General features: G+C 29.9%; 2 protein-coding genes across 2 annotated transcripts; one reads left to right on the forward strand and one right to left on the reverse strand.

Moving 5' to 3' along the window:
- The first annotated feature begins 934 nt into the window (after nt 1-934).
- On the forward strand, nt 935-3,275 carry LOC109339929 (GATA transcription factor 21-like). The gene is made up of 3 exons (XM_019577473.1): nt 935-1,265; nt 1,641-2,033; nt 2,700-3,275. Exons 1-3 carry the CDS (start codon nt 1,044-1,046, stop codon nt 3,030-3,032), a joined length of 948 nt encoding a protein of 315 aa, XP_019433018.1. The 5' UTR covers nt 935-1,043; the 3' UTR covers nt 3,033-3,275.
- A 3,764-nt stretch (nt 3,276-7,039) lies between these two features.
- On the reverse strand, nt 7,040-11,313 carry LOC109339937 (enhanced ethylene response protein 5). Its single transcript, XM_019577486.1, has 12 exons — nt 10,941-11,313; nt 10,753-10,846; nt 10,267-10,356; nt 10,014-10,079; nt 9,739-9,828; nt 9,601-9,657; nt 9,162-9,223; nt 8,575-8,662; nt 7,973-8,049; nt 7,810-7,884; nt 7,592-7,697; nt 7,040-7,466 (listed from the first exon to the last, which is right to left on the reverse strand). Exons 1-12 carry the CDS (start codon nt 11,243-11,245, stop codon nt 7,338-7,340), a joined length of 1,239 nt encoding a protein of 412 aa, XP_019433031.1. The 5' UTR covers nt 11,246-11,313; the 3' UTR covers nt 7,040-7,337.
- Nucleotides 11,314-23,259: the final 11,946 nt, after the last annotated feature.

Here is a 23,259-nt window from a genome sequence, read left to right on the forward strand (position 1 = left end):
TGACCGAGGCCCGCAAGGCTTGGCGCATGGATCTGACCAAAGGAACCTGGCCTTGGCGCGTGTAACTGATTGAGGGAAACTGACCTTGGTGCATGGAACTAACCAAGAAGAAATGACATTAGCTCGCAAAACCTGACTCATGACCCTGACCGAGATAATCAAGTAGAAATCAGAAAATGAACAATCATGAATTATTTGACTGAACACTTTGATATTTTACTTGGGCAAAATTAATAGTTGGCATTTTTAGTTATTAAGGTAATCTTAGAATCATTAAGTTGGTTAAGTTAGTTAGAGTTTTTTTTGGTTAACTTATTTCCTAAGCAATATCTTTGTATGCTATAAATAGAGGCTTTTCAGCCTTCATCTATCAATGAAATATGAGGTATTATTAGGTATAATTTCACAATAATATGTTCTATTTAGTTAATAAGAAATGATATTGTGTTCAACTAAATCTACATGAAGATACATCATATTTTAGAAGCAACAAAGATGAAGGCACGACTACTTTGGATCAATAGAAAAAGGTTTGTTATTTAATATCCTAATTAGGTTACCAAGTCCGTAAATGTCTTATAAAATTGTATTAAGTCTTGTAACACCTTTGTTTCCTCTTGTATGGTGGTACATATTTAATAATATTACTGATAAAAATTAGTTTAATAGAAGTCATAGATATCATTAATACAAGCCATAGACATCATTATTACTAACAGTATCCTTCAATGGATAGACGAAAATTAGTCTAACACAAGTCATAGATATCATTAATATGAGTGTTGCACTTAACAACAAAACTTATTTTACATAGGAGAGAATTCAAACAGCTATCTACCAAGTATTTTAGTTGTTATTGGTGTTATCTGGTATGTTAAATTATATAAGTTTTGAATAACATATATAACTTATTGTAACTCTTATATGAAGAGATCACATGATAATTTTTCCTCTCTCTTACTAAACAAAAGAAAAGCTTTTGAGTTGCACACTTGCACTGATCCATCTCTCTCTTCTGGCTTGCTTTGTCTTTGTGTGTGTCAATGATACCTACAACTTATCGCCATTCAGTATCTTCTATTATGCCTCCTCTCGATCTTAATGAAGTTCATAACCATCACCACCTCTTCAATAATTCAAACCATCAAGCACCCTCTTCTTCATTTTCTTCTCCATCATATCCTATTCTCTTCAACCCACCCAATCATGATCAACAAGGATCTTACTTTTGGGAACAAAAGCACCTTCCAAATGATCATGAAGAGGTAATACACCCATATATTTATATACTATAAGATTAATTTCACACATATATTTATATACTATGGTTCATATGGAATCATAGATAATAATACTATAGAAGTGTTAACTTATTTGGTCTTAATTATCATCTTATCTTCTAATTTAAATTGTAATTAGTTTGATTTACCAATTTGAAATTTAAAGTAGTTTCTTCTTGCGTGTATATATCATTGTATGAGATGAGTTAAATAATGAAATCATTTTTCCATACTTATATAAAAATTGAAATCACTTTCCCCTCTAAACTCTCTTTAATACTACTCATTTGTAGATGATCAATCACTTTTCCTCACAATCTTTATTCACTAATTTAATTCATTTGATAATGTAATCTTTAGATAGGGAAGATTATTCCCTCAAGCGAATCATCATGGGATCATTCAGCAGCAGCAGAAAATCATGATAACATCATTGGAAGCAAGGTAACAGTTTGGGAAGAAGATAGAGGTGAAAATCTTCAAGCAGATGCTGAGGATGGTTCAATGAAGTGGATGCCTTCAAAGATGAGAATTATGCGAAAGATGATGGCTTCGGATCAAACAAAGGGTTCATATGTAGCAGGAAGCTCTATGAAGAAGTTTGAACATCAAAAGCAACCATTGTCACCTCTTGGAACTGATAATAGCAGCAACAATTATCCAAACCACAGTACTAATAACACTGTTAGGGTTTGCTCTGATTGTCACACAACTAAGACCCCTCTCTGGAGGAGTGGACCAAGGGGCCCTAAGGTATTTCTTTAGAAAAATCCCAATGAACTCATTTCATATATACTCAACAATTTGTAATGACTAAACTCTAGGTTTTCATTTTGTAATTAGTTCCCGTGTCTATAAGTTCTATGTTCAGGTTAACTATACAACAAATCTTTATATTCAGCTACTTTTATTTACTTATTTATTTATTTATCATGCAACAATTTTTTCGTTATGGGAGTACAAGAATATAAGATACTCCAACCCGCATGTGAAATCATAGAGTACTAAGAAAACGACATTACAATATTGTTTATACACATAAGGGAATTTAAACACATGAAGATCCTGTTCATTTCTTTCTCTTTATTTCTTGTTTATTGCTCTCATTTCGGGATTAACAATTTTTCAATGAAAATTAAGTTCACTGTTCTATATTATATCTATCATTACTCCAGAGAGTTACTCGATTTAGACACCAGTTTGAAAATGAATAATAAACACATTTAACTTTATAAGTAAACCAGGTACAAGATCTCAGTTTTATCAATACCTTTTAATCTTTTACTAACACCATATATGCAGTACGTAATACAGTATATGCATATTTGCATGAGAAAAATAAACATGGGTAATACTAATCACCATTTATTAGTATTATGTGGTTAACCATGTTTAAAACCTATTTTGGTGTAATTACAGTCACTTTGCAACGCATGTGGAATTAGACAACGAAAGGCAAGACGTGCCATGGCTGCAGCTGCAGCAGCAAATGGTACAATTGTAATGGCAGCTCAGAAATCCGTGAAGGGAAAAGAGAAGAAGAAGTCCAAAACTGAGTGTGCACCACCAAAGATGAAAAAGAAGCGCAAGCTTCAATCCAAGTCATCACCTCAAAGTAGAAACAAGTTCACTTTTGAGGATTTGACATTAAGATTGAGTAAGAATGTGGCTTTCAAACAAGTTTTCCCTCAGGATGAGAAGGAAGCTGCTATTCTGCTCATGGCTTTATCTTATGGCTTAGTTCATGGATGAGGTTTCTAGAATTTTGATATTGCTATTCTGATTAAAACTAGTTTAATTATATTTATATCTCAAGTGTGTGAGTGAGATCTATCAATGGTTTGTGCTGAACGAGAAGAGGTTTAGGAAATGATAATAGGAAATTAAATTAAGGACAATGAAGTTGTTGAGTGGTTGTGTGATGATGTTATAAACTTAATTATATATGCTTGATTTGAACAAGTGACTAGAAAAAATGTGAGTCTCTATCTTGCTCCTATTTCTTATCATCTTAATTTCAATAAAACTTCATTTCAGTGATTTTATGTGTAGAACTTTTCATTGCTTAATTTTCTCTGTCATTGATATGATTATTTAGTAAGTTGACAAAGTTATTTTATATACAAATCAGAATCTATTAATCGATAACATGTTCCTTAAGCCATTCACAGTAATGTGAAGTGGAATATGTTATTATTGTACTCAAAGCTTACAGAAGAGAAAGCAACATGACTACTTTTTTCCACATTGTTTGGCCTCTACTTTTCAGTTTAAAATTATTTCACATTGACCCAACAACCTTCTCTATCATGACAGTGATGATTCATGTTTGGGATACAATTTTTTGTGTCTTGGGAGACCACATTATAGGATGTACTCTTGATTCAAAATTTGTCTGTACCATAATATTAAGCAGTCTTCACAGTTATTATCTAAAAAATATTAAGTTATCTTGATTCTTCAGATACAGAAATAGTAGTATAAGAATAGCGGCTAGAGAAAACTGGAAATGATTATAGTTCAGATGTTCATCAATATTTTAGTTGGAGACAATCTGAGTAAAGAACCATCAAATTTTATAACCCGATATTTATCCCACTCAAATTTCACATTAAATTATACTCTCTCTTATATTTTACATTTTTTCTCTCAATTTATCCCACTCAAATTTTAAAACCTTGTGAAGAATTGAGTGCCACATCAGTAAAATAGAAAGAAACAAAAACAGTATACATATCTAAAATCAACAATACATCAAAAATAAACATCACATAGTAGTGTCATTGTTTTAATGATTAGGAGACATGTTCCAAAAAATTTAAAGAAAAAGATTCATCTGTAACCATTAATGATCATTCATTCAAGGGTGTATAATATTGCGGTCTATCCTTTTACCTAGAAGAAAAGTTTGGTTTTGTAAGTAGCAATTCTTTTTCATTTTTAAAGAAGATAGTTTTAAATCATGAGTTTTGTTATTTTGGTATAATCATGACCTTTTTTAACAAGTACGCCAAGAGATATTCAAGCTACAATCACTTACTTATTTAATCTTTACGGTGATTTTGATGAATATAATTTGGTTTTGTAACCAGGTAAAAATAAAATTAGTGATTTTGGTCCTCAAATGTTCTAGTATTTTTCGTCCCTAAACAGCCTTTTTGTCTCTAGCATCACATGCTATCTATATGTCAATGTATTTTTAATACGCCAATCATGTCGACATTTAATAAAGGTAACTAATGTACACAACAAAAGCAAGTATTTCAAACTTACATATCATATAACCAGAAATGTAATAAAATATAATGTATTACTCAACTTAGTAACTTATCCAATAAAGTTTTATGTCTAGATATTTTATATATAAGATGAAGAATTATGACTCACAAAATCATATTTATATGTCTAATAGCCTATACATATGATATTGACTAAACTGCAACACTTCAATTATATTTACTGTCAGTGTCTTAGTCTATGCTAATAGTTTATTAAGATAGTTCTATATCTAACAACTAAATTAACAAGATGGAGTTATATGAATCGTTAAACACACATCTATATGTAGTAGTCTATGTTAACTAGTTTGAGAGTTATAAAGTTAGTGGGTTAACTCTATGTCTAGTAATTAATACAACAACATGCATGAGATGTCAATTTTAATATAAGTTTATGTCTAGCAAATATATCAAATGATGAATTATATAAAATCAGAGACATGCAAGAATTTCTCTAAGCATTTCATTTACAAAGCATTCATTAAGATGGTAAACTTAAAGCAAGCATTAAGCACATATATAACTTAAAAGAATCAAAAGTTCATAAATTAATATTAAATAAATCAATGTGTATACATCAAGCTCGTAGTACATTCAATCCCAACAAACGAAGAATTGGGCTACACATTTTCACAAAATGAATATAAGATAGGGATAAAACACAACTCATGGAGTGGTAGAACCATACACAAATGAGCATAGATTAACTCCTTTAGTACTGACACTTAATTCTCACGACTTAAGTGAGCTAAACTCTCTCACAATTTAGAAAATATGTATTGTAATGCCTGAAGTGTGTCCTCAATAGCTCCAATTAGACCCCTTTAAATAGTGTATGAATTATGACTTTTGCGATCATTGCACCACTTGTCCGCTGAGCGCAACTCTTCAGCTAGCCACGCTTAACCTTACAGCGTATCAGCTCGTGTTGAGCGCACCATCTACACTGATTGCACCTCCCACTTACACTAAGCATAGGCCTTACGCTTAGCGTACACAAATCAATAGCTAATTGATTTTATTCTCGATGAAATACGCCCAGCATAGGATTTGCGTTGGGCGCAGGTCTACTACCGCTGAGTGTGGCCTTGGCTCTGGGTGCAAGTTTCAGTTGTTGTCTAATTCATTCGGTTTGGTTCCTGCATTGAGACTAGTTGATCTTGGCTCGGAAACTTAGGTTTTTCGATCATTCCTCTAGTTTAATATTTAGTCCTTTAATGAGCTTTTATCATACAAGAGCATAAAATTGTTAATTTGTGTTGATTAATAGTTAAAGTGCCACAAAATAAGTGTATATTTTATGATCATTTTGGTACTTAACACAAATGGACAACAAGATGCCATTGAATATGTTTCCCGCATTTTCTTTTAAAAATGATATTTTTAAACTGAATATCTATTTAAATATTTATCAAATTTTAACTTTGCATAAACCCATTAAACACGAATTTTGCAATTTAAAGTAGCACATTAACTAGTTTTTAAAATTTATCTAACCTAAAAAGTACTAGATAAAATAAAAATTTGACCTTGATGCTTCTGAATTATCTAGATAAATAGATTAAGCGAAAATATCCAGGTGGTTATCTAAACGGAGTAATTTTAAATTGCCTATTCAGGTTTTGCTGGTATAAGAAAAATTAGCATCAATTATATTTTGTATTTAAAACAATTATTATTTTGATTCCCAAAAATTAAATTAACAAATAAAAAGTGAAAATAAACCAAAAATAATTTTCATTAACATTGTATAACATTATATAGATATTAATCATATCTAACTAGATGGATGAGATACATGGCATTCTAATGAGAATGTGAAAACACGTTTTGACAGAAGGACAAGAAATGATGGTGATATATGAACAGAAAAATCTGACCCGACATGTGCTTATGTACTATTACAATGTTAAGTAATCAAACTTGTCACGTGAATCTTTCAAGTGTATCAGGGTGCAAAACCAGAGTACCCATTTGGGGTTACTTGTTTCATTTACTTATTTTTCAGATTTGTTTCCAATTTGCAACCTGCTTAGGGTTCGTCATCAGCGTCCAATAGTAGTGTGGTCAACATCACCAATTTATCCGTTTTAACAATAATTGTCCTTCAAACATTTTATCATCACAGGTATTTTGAATCGGAACCAAATTTTCGTTATACATACAATTCAGACAAAAAACTAGAAATTTAGCCATCTTAAACGGTTAATTTATCTGAGAGTACATTTTTTCTTTTCTTTTCTCCATTTAATATTGTCCTAGACTTCATGGGTCACCATTTTCCTGCATAAGGATCAGTTTCATACCATCTTAACATATTAGTCTAATTTAAAAAACTAAAAAAATAATCTAAAACTGAGTGAACTCTCAACAAGACCCACGAATTTGCTTGCAACAATGGATACTTGTGTTCTAAAAATAGGCTATACATCTCAATTTTTAGGATACACGTGAGTAAAAGATATATTCATAATTGATTTCCTCTAAAGTACATGTTGATCTTAACTCATTAAAATTAAATAATGAACACATCCTTAATATGCTAACTTTAAAAGCAACATTATCCCTTAAAATACAGGTTATGCAATGAGCTACCTAAAAAAGAGGTTATTGTTGTGAGATCGGTATCTTTTAACTCCACTAGTAGCAATTATGCAGAGCATACAACACTACTAAAATTCAACTTGCAGAGTTATCGTTTCAACAAAATACTACCTTGCTTTAAAACTGAAGCAATGCTATGACATTTTGATGCCTAAAACAATACACAAGAGTAAAGTCAGCCCACAGGTTTTCCATTTAACTTAGGGAAAGGGTCTTGCTTGCTCAATACAACCACTTTGCTTTTGTGGGCAAAGTAGCCTTTTACAAGATTCTTGTATATCAGTATGGCCATTATACACTCCACCTGCAAAATCATCAAATATCAATAAGAAAACTCAAACTGGTACACCTTCCTTCTTCCCTTATTTTCTAAAGACGGAATCTAAGAATTGAGTAGGAAAGAACGGGGAAGGAATTAAAAGAAATTACCTCATCTACATCCATGTCAATTTCAAGCCATTTCAATGCTTTAACAATAACCTCCAATTTCACCTGGTGAGCTTTGCTTGGGTCCCTCTGCTTTTGAATGATGTGTCTGTCAAATTACGACAAAGCAAATAATAAGAAATTAGTGATCTGAGTAAACAGCCAAGTAAATAAACCACTACATTTGAATGGAAGGGTGCAAGATGATACTGGATACTTACATCTTCTTCACTAATCTCTGATATACTTGAAGTTCTAACTTCTCTAGGACCAAATATACACCTGATCTCAAGAACCTACAAAAATAATTGAATTCAATTATGTCTCTGGAACAAATTTTGCAACATCAATTTCTCATGATAAAACAATGACAGGCAATTCTACCGGTCCTCATGATCTTGGAGTGCACAACGAAGAAGTCGAAGATCGCCCCTTCTTAGAGCTTGCACAATATTACTGTACTGTCCAAAAGCAAAAAAAGATTATTTGTCTAAACTTCTAGGTCACGTAGATGCAAAAAACTGTAACTGTCAATCACCAAATACAATATATAGTTCATGCATCTTTTCATGGGGAAATTATTCTGCAGTGTATACAGGCACTGCCTATTCCCTCCCACTCCCACTGCTGGATGCAAGAGGGGAATACGGTCCACACTCTGGCACTTGGGGAATAATGATCCCTATTATATTTTTCATATATTATTTTTGTTCCGACTAAATAGATCCAACCCTTCCTTGGACCATCTGCATAGCAGAAGCTTTATAGCACCAAGTTACCAATCCTTCAAATTATATTGCTCTGGTTTGTCTGGATTAGATCGCCAGTCAGCATAGTCATTAAGTAAACTATGTTACAACATACAAGGAAACATAGCTGAGTTGGCACCCAAGAGATAAATAAACTTTCAATTGTAATGCGTGCACACACACACACACATATATAGAGAAGAAAAGTAGATATCCTCAACAAAATGCCTAACATACCTCAAGTAGGTTGTACTTCTCCAAGAGCCTATCTGTAGGTAATATACCAATTGAAAGCTTCACTGGAATTAAATGTTTAAGAATCAACCTATGTCAAACAAAAACATAAATTTTTATACTTGTTATACTTGTACATAAGGATGGTTATATATGACTTTCTGTTGTCACTCCTCCTTTCACCATGAGATGAACAATCGGCAAAGTCCTTCATTTTTCACATGTATCATCTTCTCCTAAGCTACTAGATCTAATAATTAGATGGTGTGGTTTTTTATAGAGGGGTTGATGCCACTAACTAGACAAACATTTGAGACATCCCATGAACAGTGTTAAATTCTACTCGCCGAGATGTTGAGGCATCAAGGATCTTAACTGACAAAATGCATGCAAAAGTATAAGTTCAAAACCAAATTTCAAAGATAATGCACCTAGTAATAATACTCAAGAGCCAAGTCTTAACTCTTACCCCATCCACAAAAATGTGCATATGTGCAGTGGATGTATTGTTGCAAGCAAACTATGTACGGCCTACTAAAACCTAACTTCATGCAGATGCAATGTACACAGTTAGCACACCTGAACCAAACCTTATATTGGCTTCACTCTGTGGGTTGCAATGCTTCAAGGCATATGATAATTTATGATCAGCCTGTCAAGTTACACATGTAAACTGTTAAATGATTTTATAAAGCTGCAGAGGTATACTTTCAATGTTCTTTGAAATTGAACAACTAGATAAAGCATAATTCAGGAAAATATGGTGATGGAACACACATGGTCATGATGCAACAAGCCAGCAACATTAATAGTAGTTACAATCAAAGCAATATCTTAATTCATTTTAGATCGCAGCCATAGAGCAATGAAGTTTTCTGTTTGAAGTAGCATCACCAACAAAGAATATGAAGTTATAAACCAGAAGGTAGTCACTTACTATTGCAGAAAATTAAAAAAGAAGCATTGCAGAAGGTGTGTCTGAACACAAGCAGGATATATAATATTATAAAATATATTTCGACCACTTACAGCAGGAAAATTTTCATTGAAAACTTCGAGACGACCAGTATAGTACATGTAAGTGACCTGAAACACACAATAAAAATAAATAATCTAGAAAGTATACACATATATATGCAGGCATATATAGATTAAATAAACTCTAACCTTGTCTCTTTTAGGAAATTCCTCAAAGTCAAATATGCGTGCAGTTTCAATGCTTCTTATAACACTGCGGCAAAGATGAACCGTACCAAGCTGCAAGACATTCATAGAATAAAATCAAACTCTTCAACAATAGATGTCAAGTTATTTCTGTCGTAGCTATAGTATTTCCTGACCCTGGTGAACATGTCAAACATTCCAATAGCTCCAAGACTCCAAATTCAGGCTAGTACAAAGAGCACCTTGAATTAAAAATAAGGAAGCAAAAGATACAATACCTTAAAGTAAATCTTGAATAACTGACAAGTTACATATAATGCTCCAACACGCTTGGATCCTTTTCCCTGGAAAACAAGCAAGCTATCCAGAGTTAGTAAAATATCTCTAAAAGTCAAAGCCCATACGAACAGATACCACAGCAATATAAGTATATGTTGCACGATAAGAACACAAAAACACACACATGTTTCCTTTTAAAGGATTGGTAGGATAATTGATGGAAAGAAAAGAGGTATTAGGAAGCTTACACACCGCAAGGGAACCAAAAACTTTCATAAGTAAGGAACCGGCACCTTTCAACTTCTCAGGGGATTTCCCATTTGAAGCCAATTCTTTATCAGCCTAAAATCGAAATGAATAAAACAAAATGTGAACTCTAAATGAAACCAAATATCGAGAATAAAGATTAAATAAACAAGCCAAAACTACTAAATTGGTCCTCTGAGTTGCTTTTTATTTTGAATTTGGAGCTGCAACATTCTTTTTGGTTCCTTTTTTGTCCTACCTAATAGGGTTTTCCTCAAATTCTCAAACAAAATTCATATCATCGAGTTCAGAATAAATAAATAAAAATCTACCAAATCTCTGGTGTTTCTTTCCCCCAAACTGTACCATAAAAAATGAACCTAAAGGTACAAAACTAACAGAAAACAACTAAATTTGAAAAAGGAACTAACTGAAAAGAACAGAAAAACTTATAGGAACAACTTGAATACAGTAGAATCGAAGTATTGATACCTTCTCAGCAAGAACCCTAATCTCGTAAACAATGACATACAAAGCTTCAAGAGCCCAAGCAGATTCCCAATTACGAAACTCCTGGATAAACGCACTGAACTCAAACCAAGTTAGTCAACAACGCACGAAAAACAGAATTTATAAAAAAAATAAGAAACAGTAAAAATAACTACAATTGTAAGAATTACTTGGCAGTTTTTTCAAAAGCATGATAGGTTTCAACCAAATTTCCCTGTCTATAGTTTTGAAGAGATCGAAAAAGAGGTGTGACAATATCCGAAAAGTGAGAGTAGTTATTGGACTGTTTGATTAAACGGTTATAATCCTGGAAGAGGTTTAGTGCATCGGCGAGAGAGAGAAGAAAGTGTGAATTAGATGAGATAGCGAAGAGAGATTTGAAAGAAGTTGTGTTTTGTGATGAAACGGCGTCGGAGAATCGATTAAGGTATTCTGTTATCTTTCGATGGGCTTCACCCATGCTCATGTACGCCATTGCTACTTGCTTCTTCTTCTTCTTCTTCTTCTTCTCAGTTCTCACCACAGCGCAAATAACAACTTCTCTATGGTACTGGTTACTGTTGTTTCATTGTGTTTTTGGACCTAGGTTCTCTTTCAAATCATTAGGCCCATTTACTCGTATCCTACCGCTTGTATGGAACCGGTAACAATGTTGATTTATGGTTTTGGAATTGTTTATTAATTAAATTTGAGGATATGATTTTGAATACACTAAATAATAGCAAAGAGAGAAATATATACACTAATAATGTACCAATTTTTATATTATTATTGTATTATTTAACATTTATTTCTAAAAATGATATTTATTAAACATATAATGATAATATTTTAAAAAATGAATCAGCTCTTTAGTTATAATGTTGGTGAAGAAATATTTATACCAGAAAAATATGAGTTGATATAGAAGATAGTGGAATATTATAGAGAAAGATATGTTTGAATTCTTTTTTCATTTTGTTTTTATGAAGAAAAAATGTAAATATTATTTTATTGTATATAATTGATATAAAGGTTGTCTTCCCAATAATTGCATCTCCTAAACAGAATCCTATTAGATATTTCCATATCTAAAGCCATGGTATTTTCACCCTATTTTCTCCTCCTCTTCCACGTCATTCTCTTCACGGCAAATTTACATGATTGATACACTTTGACTTAAAAATTACAGTTTTGATTTACCTTTTAAATTATTTGTCAAACTAATACACTTTCTAAAAACTCGGCAACTGGATTGCCGAATTTCCTTCTTTTTTTTCCTTCTGTAGATATAACTCGGCATCTTCAATGTAGAGTTTAATTTGTAACAATATTTTATTAAACTCGACAATTTTATTGAAGTTTTTCAAATTTTTTTATTTTATTCCTAGACTAAACTCGACAATTATGTTGAAATTTTATGAGAAAATTATATTTTATTAAACTTGCCTATCTCATTAGAGTTTTGCATTTTTTATTTAATTATTCCTACACCAAACTCGTATTCCAATTGTAGATTTTCTTTGAATTTTTTCAGTGCACACAAATCACCACCAATTCAATTGGAGTTTTATTTTATTTTTTTATTTCGTACACTAAAATTGACAATGATACTGTAGTTTTATGTTAAACTTGTTTTCATTAATCTTTTTTTTCTTTTGAGACAATCTTTTTTATTTAAGTGAACATAATTTTTTTTGGATGTTCTTTAAAAAATAGCAAAAACATAAGATATAGTATTTATATGCATAACAACACTGTGTGTTTATGCCACTGGTAAACAATTAGGCTTATTTTTATAAAACTATAAACTATTAGACTTATTCGATTTGATTTATGATAATAGAATAGGATGATGAAAGAATTCCACTCTCAAGGGATCACCACAAATTACATTGCTGATTGTCTCAAAAGAAAAACAGGGTAATAAAAAAAATTAAACATAAAACTACAGTACCATTGCTGATTTCAGTGTAGGAAATAAATATAATAAAAAAACTCCAATTGAATTGGTGGTGATTTATGTGCACTGAAAAAATTCAAATAAAATCTACAATTGAGTTGAAGAGTTTGGTGTAGAAATAAATAAATAAAAATTGCAAAACTTCAATAAGGTAGCCGAGTTTAATAAAATATAATTTCCCATAAAACTTCAACATGGTTGCCGAGTTTAGTTTAGGAATAAAATTAAAAAAATTGAAAAATTCCATAATAATTGTCGAGTTCAATAAAATAGATGCTGAATTATGTCTAGAGTAGAAAAAAATAGGAAACTCGGCAATTCAGTTGCCGAGTTTTTAGAAAGTGCACTAGTTTGGTAAATAATTTAGAAGGTAGACTATAATTTTTAAGTGAAAGTAGGTAAATTTGCCTCCAAACCATTGTTGGTGCACCACCACCCTCCATTGCTACTTCTCTTGCCATCACCTTCAACATTGCTCTCAAGCACCACTCTCGCTCAATAGTTGAGTTTGCATTTTTGAATTTTATGATTCGAAAAAGGTTGATGTAGATTTTTAGGATTAAACAAGAGAGTAATGTAGCAGAAATAAAAAATGGTGTGGCCGAATAATGAGAATCAGTTTTCCTATATAACAGTGCTTAGTTGACAAGAAAGAGATAATATGCTTCTTCCCATAAACCTTAATAACAATGTAAAGAAGAGCAATGGTGCAAGAAACTTAACATGAACTTCTCTTAATTATATACATTACAAGGATAAATAAAACGACCATACATATATACATTTACGTACACGTGCTATAGTTTTAGAACAAAGATCTTCTATCCTAAAATCTATCCCATTTTTTTGTATTAGTCTAATCATTTTTGAGTGAGTAATATAAACATTTACATTTCACCACCAAACTTTTTCATTTACTATACGAGGCTCCTGAAAACTATTGACCAAACTTTATCATTGCACCTACGTACGGTTGGGAAATTTGGCACTGGTGGTGCTTGGTGCTGCTTCCGCTTGATCAGGCTGCAAACGCATGCTCAACATATTCCACATTACTTCCACATCTTTGTACCCACACATTTGCACATCTTCTAGAAGCTTCATAAACCCACCATTAGTTCCGCGGTTACCACCGTCGTATATACCTCCGCAACCACATCTCCCTCTGCAACAACATCTCCCTCTGGCAACCCCTCCTATTATAATATTCAAGAAATTAATATGATAAATGGGTATTCAATAAAATGAAAGAGTGTCTGTATATATATATATAGGAGAGGACGAACCTGATTTGCTAAGCCTGATTCGGATATAGAATGCAGTCCAACGTCTTCTTATCTTACGCCACAAATCCATCTCTCAAGTGAAGTAAGCACAAGTATACGGTGATGGAGCATGAAGACCATAAATTATATATGCTATGACTCTCTCAAACCAATGTAGATATAAGTGAAAAAGTGTGATGTTTTTTAAGAAAATCTAATCATTTCATAAAATAATATAAAATATTAGTATTTTTATGAATTTTTATTTAAGTGACACTTTAAGTGGCTATAAACACTAATTACTTTCCGATATAAATATAAGTTTTCTCTTGTTTTTGTCCTAAAAATTCATGTTCTCATATCTCAAACTAATAAAATTCCACCAAATAATATAAAAAAATTATTTCTTATTTTGTTAGTTTTTTAAATAGGTAGCAATTTTTAATTGGATTAAAATACAATTACAACACAAAAAATGAGATAATTAATCTTCGTTCCTGTGTTCGTACACTCCACATCCAAAAGGAACATGGTTTCTCTAAAATGATATATTACTAGTAAACAAAAATACAAAATTTTAATTTTATGATATGATATGCTATTTTTATTATGATAATAACTAATAAAGATATAACATTTTACTTTAAAAGTACGACCAGGTTTTTACTTCTTGCCTCTTAAGTTACAATACTTACATGGTAAGAAAAAATGTTAATGTACACGCTGCTCGGTTGTTGTGGTCAAATTGTATCAATCTCAACGATGATAATAAAAATCGAATCCATGAATAACCGTCTAAATCGACCTTGAATTTAGTGGGGGAAATCCATTGTGATTGGATTCGGATTCAGATTTTATCCGATTATAATTTTTGAATTTAGTATAGGTAATACCCTTCCCCGAACCCGCCCCAAACCTAAATGATCACTTTGTCATAATTGATATTTAACAACGTTCATTCAACAATGATAATGAATTGAACGCGGTTAAGTGTAAGGCGAATGAGAATTAACAGCGATTATTGAAGCAAACGACGTTAACAGTGTTATCTTTAACAACGCTTATTGAAGAAAGCATTGTTAAAGGTGATACTTCATATATTTAACAACACTTCTTTAGTTAGCACAATTAAAGTGTTATCTTTAAGAGCGTTTATTGAAGCAAGCGCTGTTAAATGTGTTATTTTTAATCGCGCTTATTAAAGCAAATGCTTTTAAAAATCATACATTCATATATTAAATAACACTTCTTTAGTGAGCGCTGTTAAATTGTTATCTTTAACATCGCTTATTGAAGAAAACGCGGTTAAAAGTCATACTTTATATATTTAATAACACTTCTTCAATAAGCGTTGTTAAAGATCGTACATTCTTTCATCTATTTAACAACACTTCTTTCGTGAGCGCTGTTAAACACTTGTTTTAGTAAGCGAGAATTTTTTCAAATTCAAAAGCAAAACCTCACACAATAATACACATATCACTCAATTTATTATTTCTCTTACTTTTATTCTTCTCCATGAGTTACATTTTTTTCCTCTTTTGTTTTTTCTTCAAGTAAGTTATCGGTTTTTGGTTTTTCTCTTCAAGCATAAGGTAAATCGTTATCTTATTTTAGCTTATTTTTTTTTATTCAGTCTTGATGCTTGCATTTACATCATAAATAACAAGTTTTTGATGTAGTTGAATCATTATTTTTGAAATAATTAGTTTATTTATGATCAATTTGGTGGAAACATTTCACTAATTGTGTGATCTTTATTTGTTGTGAAGTTATGTAACTATGGTGTTCTAGGTTTTGGCTATAGTTTGATGGTTTCGAACACACAGTTTGAGTATAATGGTAAATGTTTTTTCTCAATTGCTGCTAATTTTTTATTTTTTTTATAATTTTTGCATTTTGTTTAGAGATGTCATTTTTTATTTGTATTTGCAGTTTACATTGATCATTGAAGAACACATTAACACTCTATAAGGACTTACACATTGGATGAAAAATAATGAATAATTTGCGTAAAATGTCATTACTCATATGTTATTTTATAATATTGGAATATGTTAAGGTTGAATGGAGTTGAAGTCGTTGGTGATTTAACAAATCTATTGTAAATATGGTGGAGTTGTACATGCTTGCTTCAGTGAGCACTGTTAAATGTCTCTTTTCTACCGCACTTCAAAAAACACTGTTAAATATAACTTATGTACTACTGCTAACATAGAAAGTGTCCCAAAAACCAAAAACACTGTTAAATGACAATTTTAAACGCTATTATTTTGTTATTCTGGCAGCGTAGCAAATATATTTAAAATTACACAATTACACCATATATATATATTGTCTAGCGTAGTCCTGAGGTGAATCTTTTCAAGGATAGGTGGGGGCAACTGCCCCCCTGATTTTTTTTTAAAAAAGTAACATTTTTTTGGCCAACTTTTTTTAATATATTTATTTTATTTGAGTATTTAAATTAAAATCTAATTTATTAATTTTGAACAACACAAATAGCTGATTCAATTATTCACTAAGATGATTTTTTTACTGAAAACAAAATGATTTATATTGAAAAAGGAAATAACTGAAATTTTTACAACTGATTCAATAATTGACGAGTTTAAATATTTAAAAGTATGAAAAGTGACACATTAAATAAATGTATATTTTTTAACATCTTTAGTTGTTAATTAATGTTATTTAGAATTGAGAGCAAATACTTGTTTCAGTCTCTCATGTTTTTCAACCTTATCAATTTGGTCACTCAAAAATTGTAAAACCAAAATAGTCCCTAAAATTCAAATGTGGGTCAAACTAGTCCATTTTATGGTCAAATTAGTATATTTTAGGGTCAATTAGTCTATATCAGGTGTTGTAAACACATGTTAAAAATGATTATTTTGATCCATATTTGAAATTTTTATGATCATTTTAGATTCTTAATCTTTTGATGGACCAAATTGGTAAGGTCAAAAAATATGAAGAACTGAGATGGGTATTTACTTTAGAATTAATATGTTGTTTTGAAACTTTGAAACAATTATATATATATATATATATATTATTGTTAATGGTAGAATTTTGATTATAAATTATAATTAAATATTATTGCATCATCTAAACTTTATGGCAAGATCTGCCATTGAGTATAGTGGTATGCCCAATATTTGATATTTTAGTTTTAAAACCTGTAACTCAATTATCATTAAAGTGGATACCCACTATTTTATATTTGAGTTTTAACTCAATTATGTGGATTTGGCAGCAACTATATATATATATATATAACAGTTTTTCGATTTCAAGTTAGGTTTGGGTTACCCAAAATTCGATTCGCCTTGTTGTCATTTCTAATAAATTTGTTGAGTAATCCATCATCCAGATTGACCTGCTTCCTTAGATAAGTTCCACCAGTACATCTTTTATTTCAATATGAATATTATTTTATTTATTTTGATTAATCATAAAATATAATATTAATATCAAATGATACATAGAGTGTAGAAACTTTAAGACAATAAATGTTACATCTTGTTCAACAATCACTTCCCTTTAATTTTTGCTTTTAAATTTTTTAATTATTAATCTTGTTTTAATAACTTTTGCTCTTCTAATAATAATATTTTTAATAAGTATCATAAATACTGAGTCAATGGTAGATTTGCCAATGAAAAAAACTCTTCTCAAGTGGTGTTGGATATAAAATCAGAAAATTAGCAATATTTAAAATTAGTATAGCCATGTTTTGGCATGCCAGAGGCGACTATTAGATTCTTTCTTGAAAAATATTCATTAAATTGCAATAAATAATTTGCAAACCTATGTTGTTAGAATCGGACTGGACCGGACGGTCCGACCGGTCTGACTGCTGACCGGACTTGAAAACGGCTCTGGTTTGCTGTCTTAACCGAATGAGAGTTGGATCGCTTTGAACCGGAAAAAATCCGGTCCGACCATGTTAAACTCGGTTAAACCGAATTAACCTGGGAAGTAAACTGGATGGCTCGCTTAAAAATAAAAAAAATGGGACAATGTTCAATAATATTTTGTTTTACTACGGTCCACAAAAAGATAAAGATGTATTATTTTAATATAATTATACATAATTATTAATTATATAAAGTTTTACATTTATATGTAACTGTATATTTATAAATAAAATTATTAATTATGTACGAAATCATCTGGTCAGACCGGACAGTTAAACCATTTAAACTAGTGAAATCGGTTAAACCTAATACGAGACTTCTACCAGTTTGACGTCCGACTCGGGTTTCACAACACTGTTCCAAACACACTTTAAAGGATTCTAAATTATATGTAAACTTTTTTAAAGTAGAAACTTTTAAAAAGTTAGGCTAAATCTATTATTATAGATAACAATAACCGCATTGTTTGTAAAAGTATAGTGTAAATTTGATTTATGTCATAAAGAAAATAATACTGTGTGCTAAAAAGTATCCGCACGTAGAGGAAAAAAATTGATATTAGGTATTCCTGTCATATTATGAGTAAAAAGTTAATCCCTTTAAGGGTTATGAATTACATATCTCAAATGGTGTCTCATTTCATGTTTTAAGTCAATCACATATTAACATATGAATAAAAACAAAATTTTAAAAACAAAAAGTTATAAAAAGTAGCATTTTGATTGGCTTGAGACAGGAATTAAGACATCAGGGACAGGTGATCTTTGTCCTCCCTTTAAGGATTTACGTCTGTCTCTCCCAATAAATGTTGTTCTTGGGAATAATTTTTTGTTATTCTCTGGATCTAGTAGAGTTTTACACTACTAAACCAACATCTTGTTGATAGAGAAAAAATTTCAAAGTCTAGATACATTTTAGGTGAATATACTCTTTTATCCATTATAATTTTTAGTTTCAATTTTACACACTACAAAAAAATTGACATATAGTGACTCAAAAACTTGTTGGTAAAATACAAAAACTGTTGGTATAGCTCCAAAAACCTATATATATGGACACTTTTCATGTTGTCAAATAAGTCGCCATACCTACACTTTTATTTTAGTAGGTATAAATCTTGGACTATACTTATGATTTATTTTCCATTGGTATAAGTCTTAATTAGGCTATACCCATAATTTTCTTCTAGTGGTATAAAGTTTAGTAACCATCTTAAACATATTACTTTTACCTTATTAATTTGTAATATTTTTTAAATCTATAATACTAGATGTAAATAATCATAATAATAATAAATTTTCATTGCAAATAATCGTACCAATAATAAATTTTTATTGCAAATAATTAATGTATGAGCAACATCATTATTTGCCTTAAAATAATAAAGTAAAACACTTAGTTAGAACAATGAATAAACATTACTTATGAGCATCCATTTTCTGAAGAATCATATGGCATAAGTCATACTTAACTGAAATTCCATGCCACTGGAAATGTTGTTGAACCTTCTCTACTCCCAAATGCAATGTATCTTTACAGTCTTGGAATATCCCTTTCCCTCTTGTTATTGGGACAATAAATGGAAAATGGAATTAGCTCAATGCAAAGATTAAAAGTGATAATACTTTTTCTGATTTCTTCACTAGAGAGAACAAACCATTCAACCATGTCTCTTATATGTATGTGCTCTGTAGAAACTTGTTTAGTGATTCCAAAGGAAAATAGCTATAGGATGAGAAGTTAAGAACCTTGTTCTTAGAACAAATTAGTATATGAAAGAAGTGTTTACAATTGGAGGAACTATAACTATACAAAGTCCACTCTTTTATCTTAATCATATGAGACTTTAAAGGAACTTATTAAGAATCTACAAACAATAATGTGTATAAAAATTGCTAGCAAAAAGAATATAGGAGAAAAAATATTAAACACAATCTGAAGAATCCAACCATACGATAACATGTTGCATTTCATGCTAGATTTTTCTTTAAGTGTACACTAAAATTTGGAATAAAATAAGAAAAAGTTAAAGAAATGGAAAAGAAAGTCAAAAGGGAGAAAAATGTAAAAAGTTTGTAAATTGCATAGAAGAAACTTTGGAGTATATGTCAACTACCTCCACCTTAACGCTCTATATCAACAAAGATGTGAAAGTGTATTGCAAAGAATTTGTGTCACTATACATGGAGGGACAATAGTTGAAGAAATGCATGTATATGTAACATATACTTATGGTCTAATATGAATATTTAGGTATATTTTATCTATACCCACGGTTTCAAATATGTCAATAGTCATATAGGACAATAGTTGAACATATACAGGTATATGAAACATATACCCACAATCAAATATGAATTTGTAGGTATATCTTACATATTCCTACGATTTTAGTAATCAGTACTAAAAATATCTCTAGATATATGACAAATTTTTTGTAGTGACACACAATGATGAGCTTATGAAAGGACAGGCGGGTAGCTCCCCCTCGAATTTTTTTAAAAAAGTTATTATAACACTTTTTTTACTTTTTTTATTTAATAAAATTTTTCTGTTGTTCCAAAAAGTGTGTCACTCCATGTGTTATTTAATGTGTTTGACCAAAATAAAATATCTAATTATTAAACTTTTAAATTGTAAAAAGTGACACATAAAGTGATATACTTTTTAGAACAATAGATGTACTTCCTTTTTACCTTCGAATAACATTTGTATGGAGATAATATTTGAAACTCACATATATCTTTAATTTGTAGCTTGATAAATAAATACACTGCAACTTTCGTAGTCCTTCTAAAAATTATACATAATGAATTTTCTCTTCCACGTGGAAATGTTGCTTATAATAATATGATTTTATTCGAGTTCGTAATAATTTTACACTTGATGAAACAAATTATGTATGTATTTATAATATATACCCTAAGGATGATTATAAGTAATTTAATATTGATAATATATGTATTTTTATGCAAAAACTCTATCCTATAAATTTCAATAAGAAAAGAAGATTAGTTTGAAATGTCAATTTCAAAATTTTGTTCTTGATGTCGTTAGTCATTCAAGTTTGAAAAAATCTCAACCATATGTTGTCAATCATATTTTGTCTTATCAAGTTATTGGTCTTATCTTAGCTATTGTGGTTTAGCTACTACATAAACATCATTTCCAGCAATGAAGATAAACAAACAAAATTACATAGTAAGATAGAAGATGAATTTATTATGGACAACATAATAATTTATATTAAAAAAGAAATAGCTAACTTTTTAACTATGAACCAATCATGTATGTTTCTTTGTATTTTTGTTAATTAATTTTAGTTATAAATTATAATTAAATATTGTTGCCCCTCTTGAAATTTGGATGAAGATCTGCCACCACTGGTGACACCGTAATAATAAATTTAGTCTTTTATCTTAATTTTATATTTTAATTTGTTCCTCAAACAAAATAAAATGTCAAATTAGCTTTCTATACTTTTAATGTGTCAATTTCACACCAACAAGGTATTGGTTTAGTGATATAAGGTTTCAATATATTCATATGATGACTAAAATATCAATGGTTCGATTCATGAAAGTGACACTTGTTGGAAGGGGTAATCACATATCCCAAAAAATGTAACATTCACGAATATATATAATTAGTAGTACAAAAAATGTGAGTTTCACTTTTTTTCATTTTTATTATTGTCATTCAAGAATTCAAATTGAATCTAAAAGACACACAATCATTGTCTTTGGGTGAGAATTATACATATGTTGAACTAAAAATGTCATTAATGAAATTTGAAATTGACAAATATTAAACAAATATATGAATGAGTTTGATGTTTTATTGTGTTAGATTATTAAATTAAAACTTTAAAATCAGATAAATGGCTAAATTGATAGTATATAATGTGAGAGGATCAAATTAAAACCTAAAAATTTAAGCTACTCATTGGTGTTCCTTCCGATTATGTACGACAATAGATACTTAGATTGGTGGATACTCGAAAGTAATATAGGAATTGTAGTGGACCAGAGGAACATAGATAATACTTATTCGTACTCATACATACACCATTTGTAGGCATCCATAAGGGAGCAGATATATGTAGATACATAATAAATTTTCAATTTCAATTATGTATTTTATATACTTTATAAAAATCAATATATAGATATTAACTATTATATGTATGTAATAAATTTATGTTTTATAGTCCGATCACTAATTATAAATTAATAATAAAGTATATAATATATAATCTTAAAATAATATATATATTATTTAATTAAAAAATTATAAATATCCAAACATTCATTGCGTGAGTGTCATAAAACCCTTTCCTATCCATAAGTTATTATTATAGGTAGTCATTTTACGAGTTGATTTTTTGTCATTCCTAACAATGTGTGATGTACGAGTTTGTGTGTTTTTTGAATTGCCAATAGTTAGGACCGTTGATTTTCAAATCCATTATTAAAAGGATCCACATTATGAAATATATGCGCGATAATTCTCAAATCTTGCTATATACATAATAACATAACTAATATATCTTTGTTGTAATTGTGATATTATCTTGTTAAGAATTGATATTATGTTGTTAATTCACCAATATGATGTAATATTATGCTAGTTAAACACTTCTCATTAAATAAATTTCAATCATAATGTTGAATTATCAACACATTTTTTAAATATTTTTGAGTAAAATGAATTGTTATTAATCATAATCTAAACTATGTTTTGTATTTTTTCTTCTTCTCTGATTTTGATTGTTTAAATTAACATGAATATCTTTATACCATAGATCCTGTAAATACCAAATGATCCGTAAGTAGTAGACCCATCTAATATTCACATGAGTTCAAATCTAAAAATGAATGAACGTAATTATTCAAAGATAGTGCATGATCTTAACTCAATATCATTGTTAATTATAATGGAGAGTGCAATTCAAATAAGTTTCTAAAATAAGATTCTTTAACATGATGAGATAAATTTATGGGTTAATGAGATAAATTTATGGGTTAATGTGGTAAATTCAATTAAATAAAAGAATGATTGATTATGTTTCAGTTTTAATTTTGTACAAACTATTTTTTTAGATGTAGTTTATAAATTGTGATTATAAAGCAATGATATTATAATATGTTTAATTACTCATTAATAAATTTCATTAAGGTAAGGTAGACATATTATTTTCTGGAGAGTAAATGATAAAAAATATGAAGTTATTTATTTATGTTGTTTTTATTTTAGTTCTATTTTTACATATACATTTTTTATATTACTATTTTTTTTAAATATTTATTACTTAATATAAAAGCAAAAAAATTAAAATAAAAAGCAATATCAATATTTAAAA

This window comes from Lupinus angustifolius, unplaced genomic scaffold (assembly GCF_001865875.1).
Source record: "Lupinus angustifolius cultivar Tanjil unplaced genomic scaffold, LupAngTanjil_v1.0 Scaffold_121_2, whole genome shotgun sequence".
Taxonomy (NCBI): domain Eukaryota; kingdom Viridiplantae; phylum Streptophyta; class Magnoliopsida; order Fabales; family Fabaceae; genus Lupinus; species Lupinus angustifolius.

Excerpts from the sequence above, each read along its gene's own strand:
- LOC109339929 (XM_019577473.1), top strand. The coding sequence starts at position 1,044 with ATGATACCTACAACTTATCGCCATTCAGTATCTTCTATTATGCCTCCT. Across the intron at positions 1,266-1,640 it reads TTCCAAATGATCATGAAGAG|ATAGGGAAGATTATTCCCTC; the intron begins GTAATACACCCA and ends TGTAATCTTTAG. Across the intron at positions 2,034-2,699 it reads GTGGACCAAGGGGCCCTAAG|TCACTTTGCAACGCATGTGG; the intron begins GTATTTCTTTAG and ends GTGTAATTACAG.
- LOC109339937 (XM_019577486.1), bottom strand. The coding sequence starts at position 11,245 with ATGGCGTACATGAGCATGGGTGAAGCCCATCGAAAGATAACAGAATAC. Across the intron at positions 9,658-9,738 it reads AATTTCCTAAAAGAGACAAG|GTCACTTACATGTACTATAC; the intron begins GTTAGAGTTTAT and ends TGTGTGTTTCAG. Across the intron at positions 7,467-7,591 it reads TTGACATGGATGTAGATGAG|GTGGAGTGTATAATGGCCAT; the intron begins GTAATTTCTTTT and ends ATGATTTTGCAG.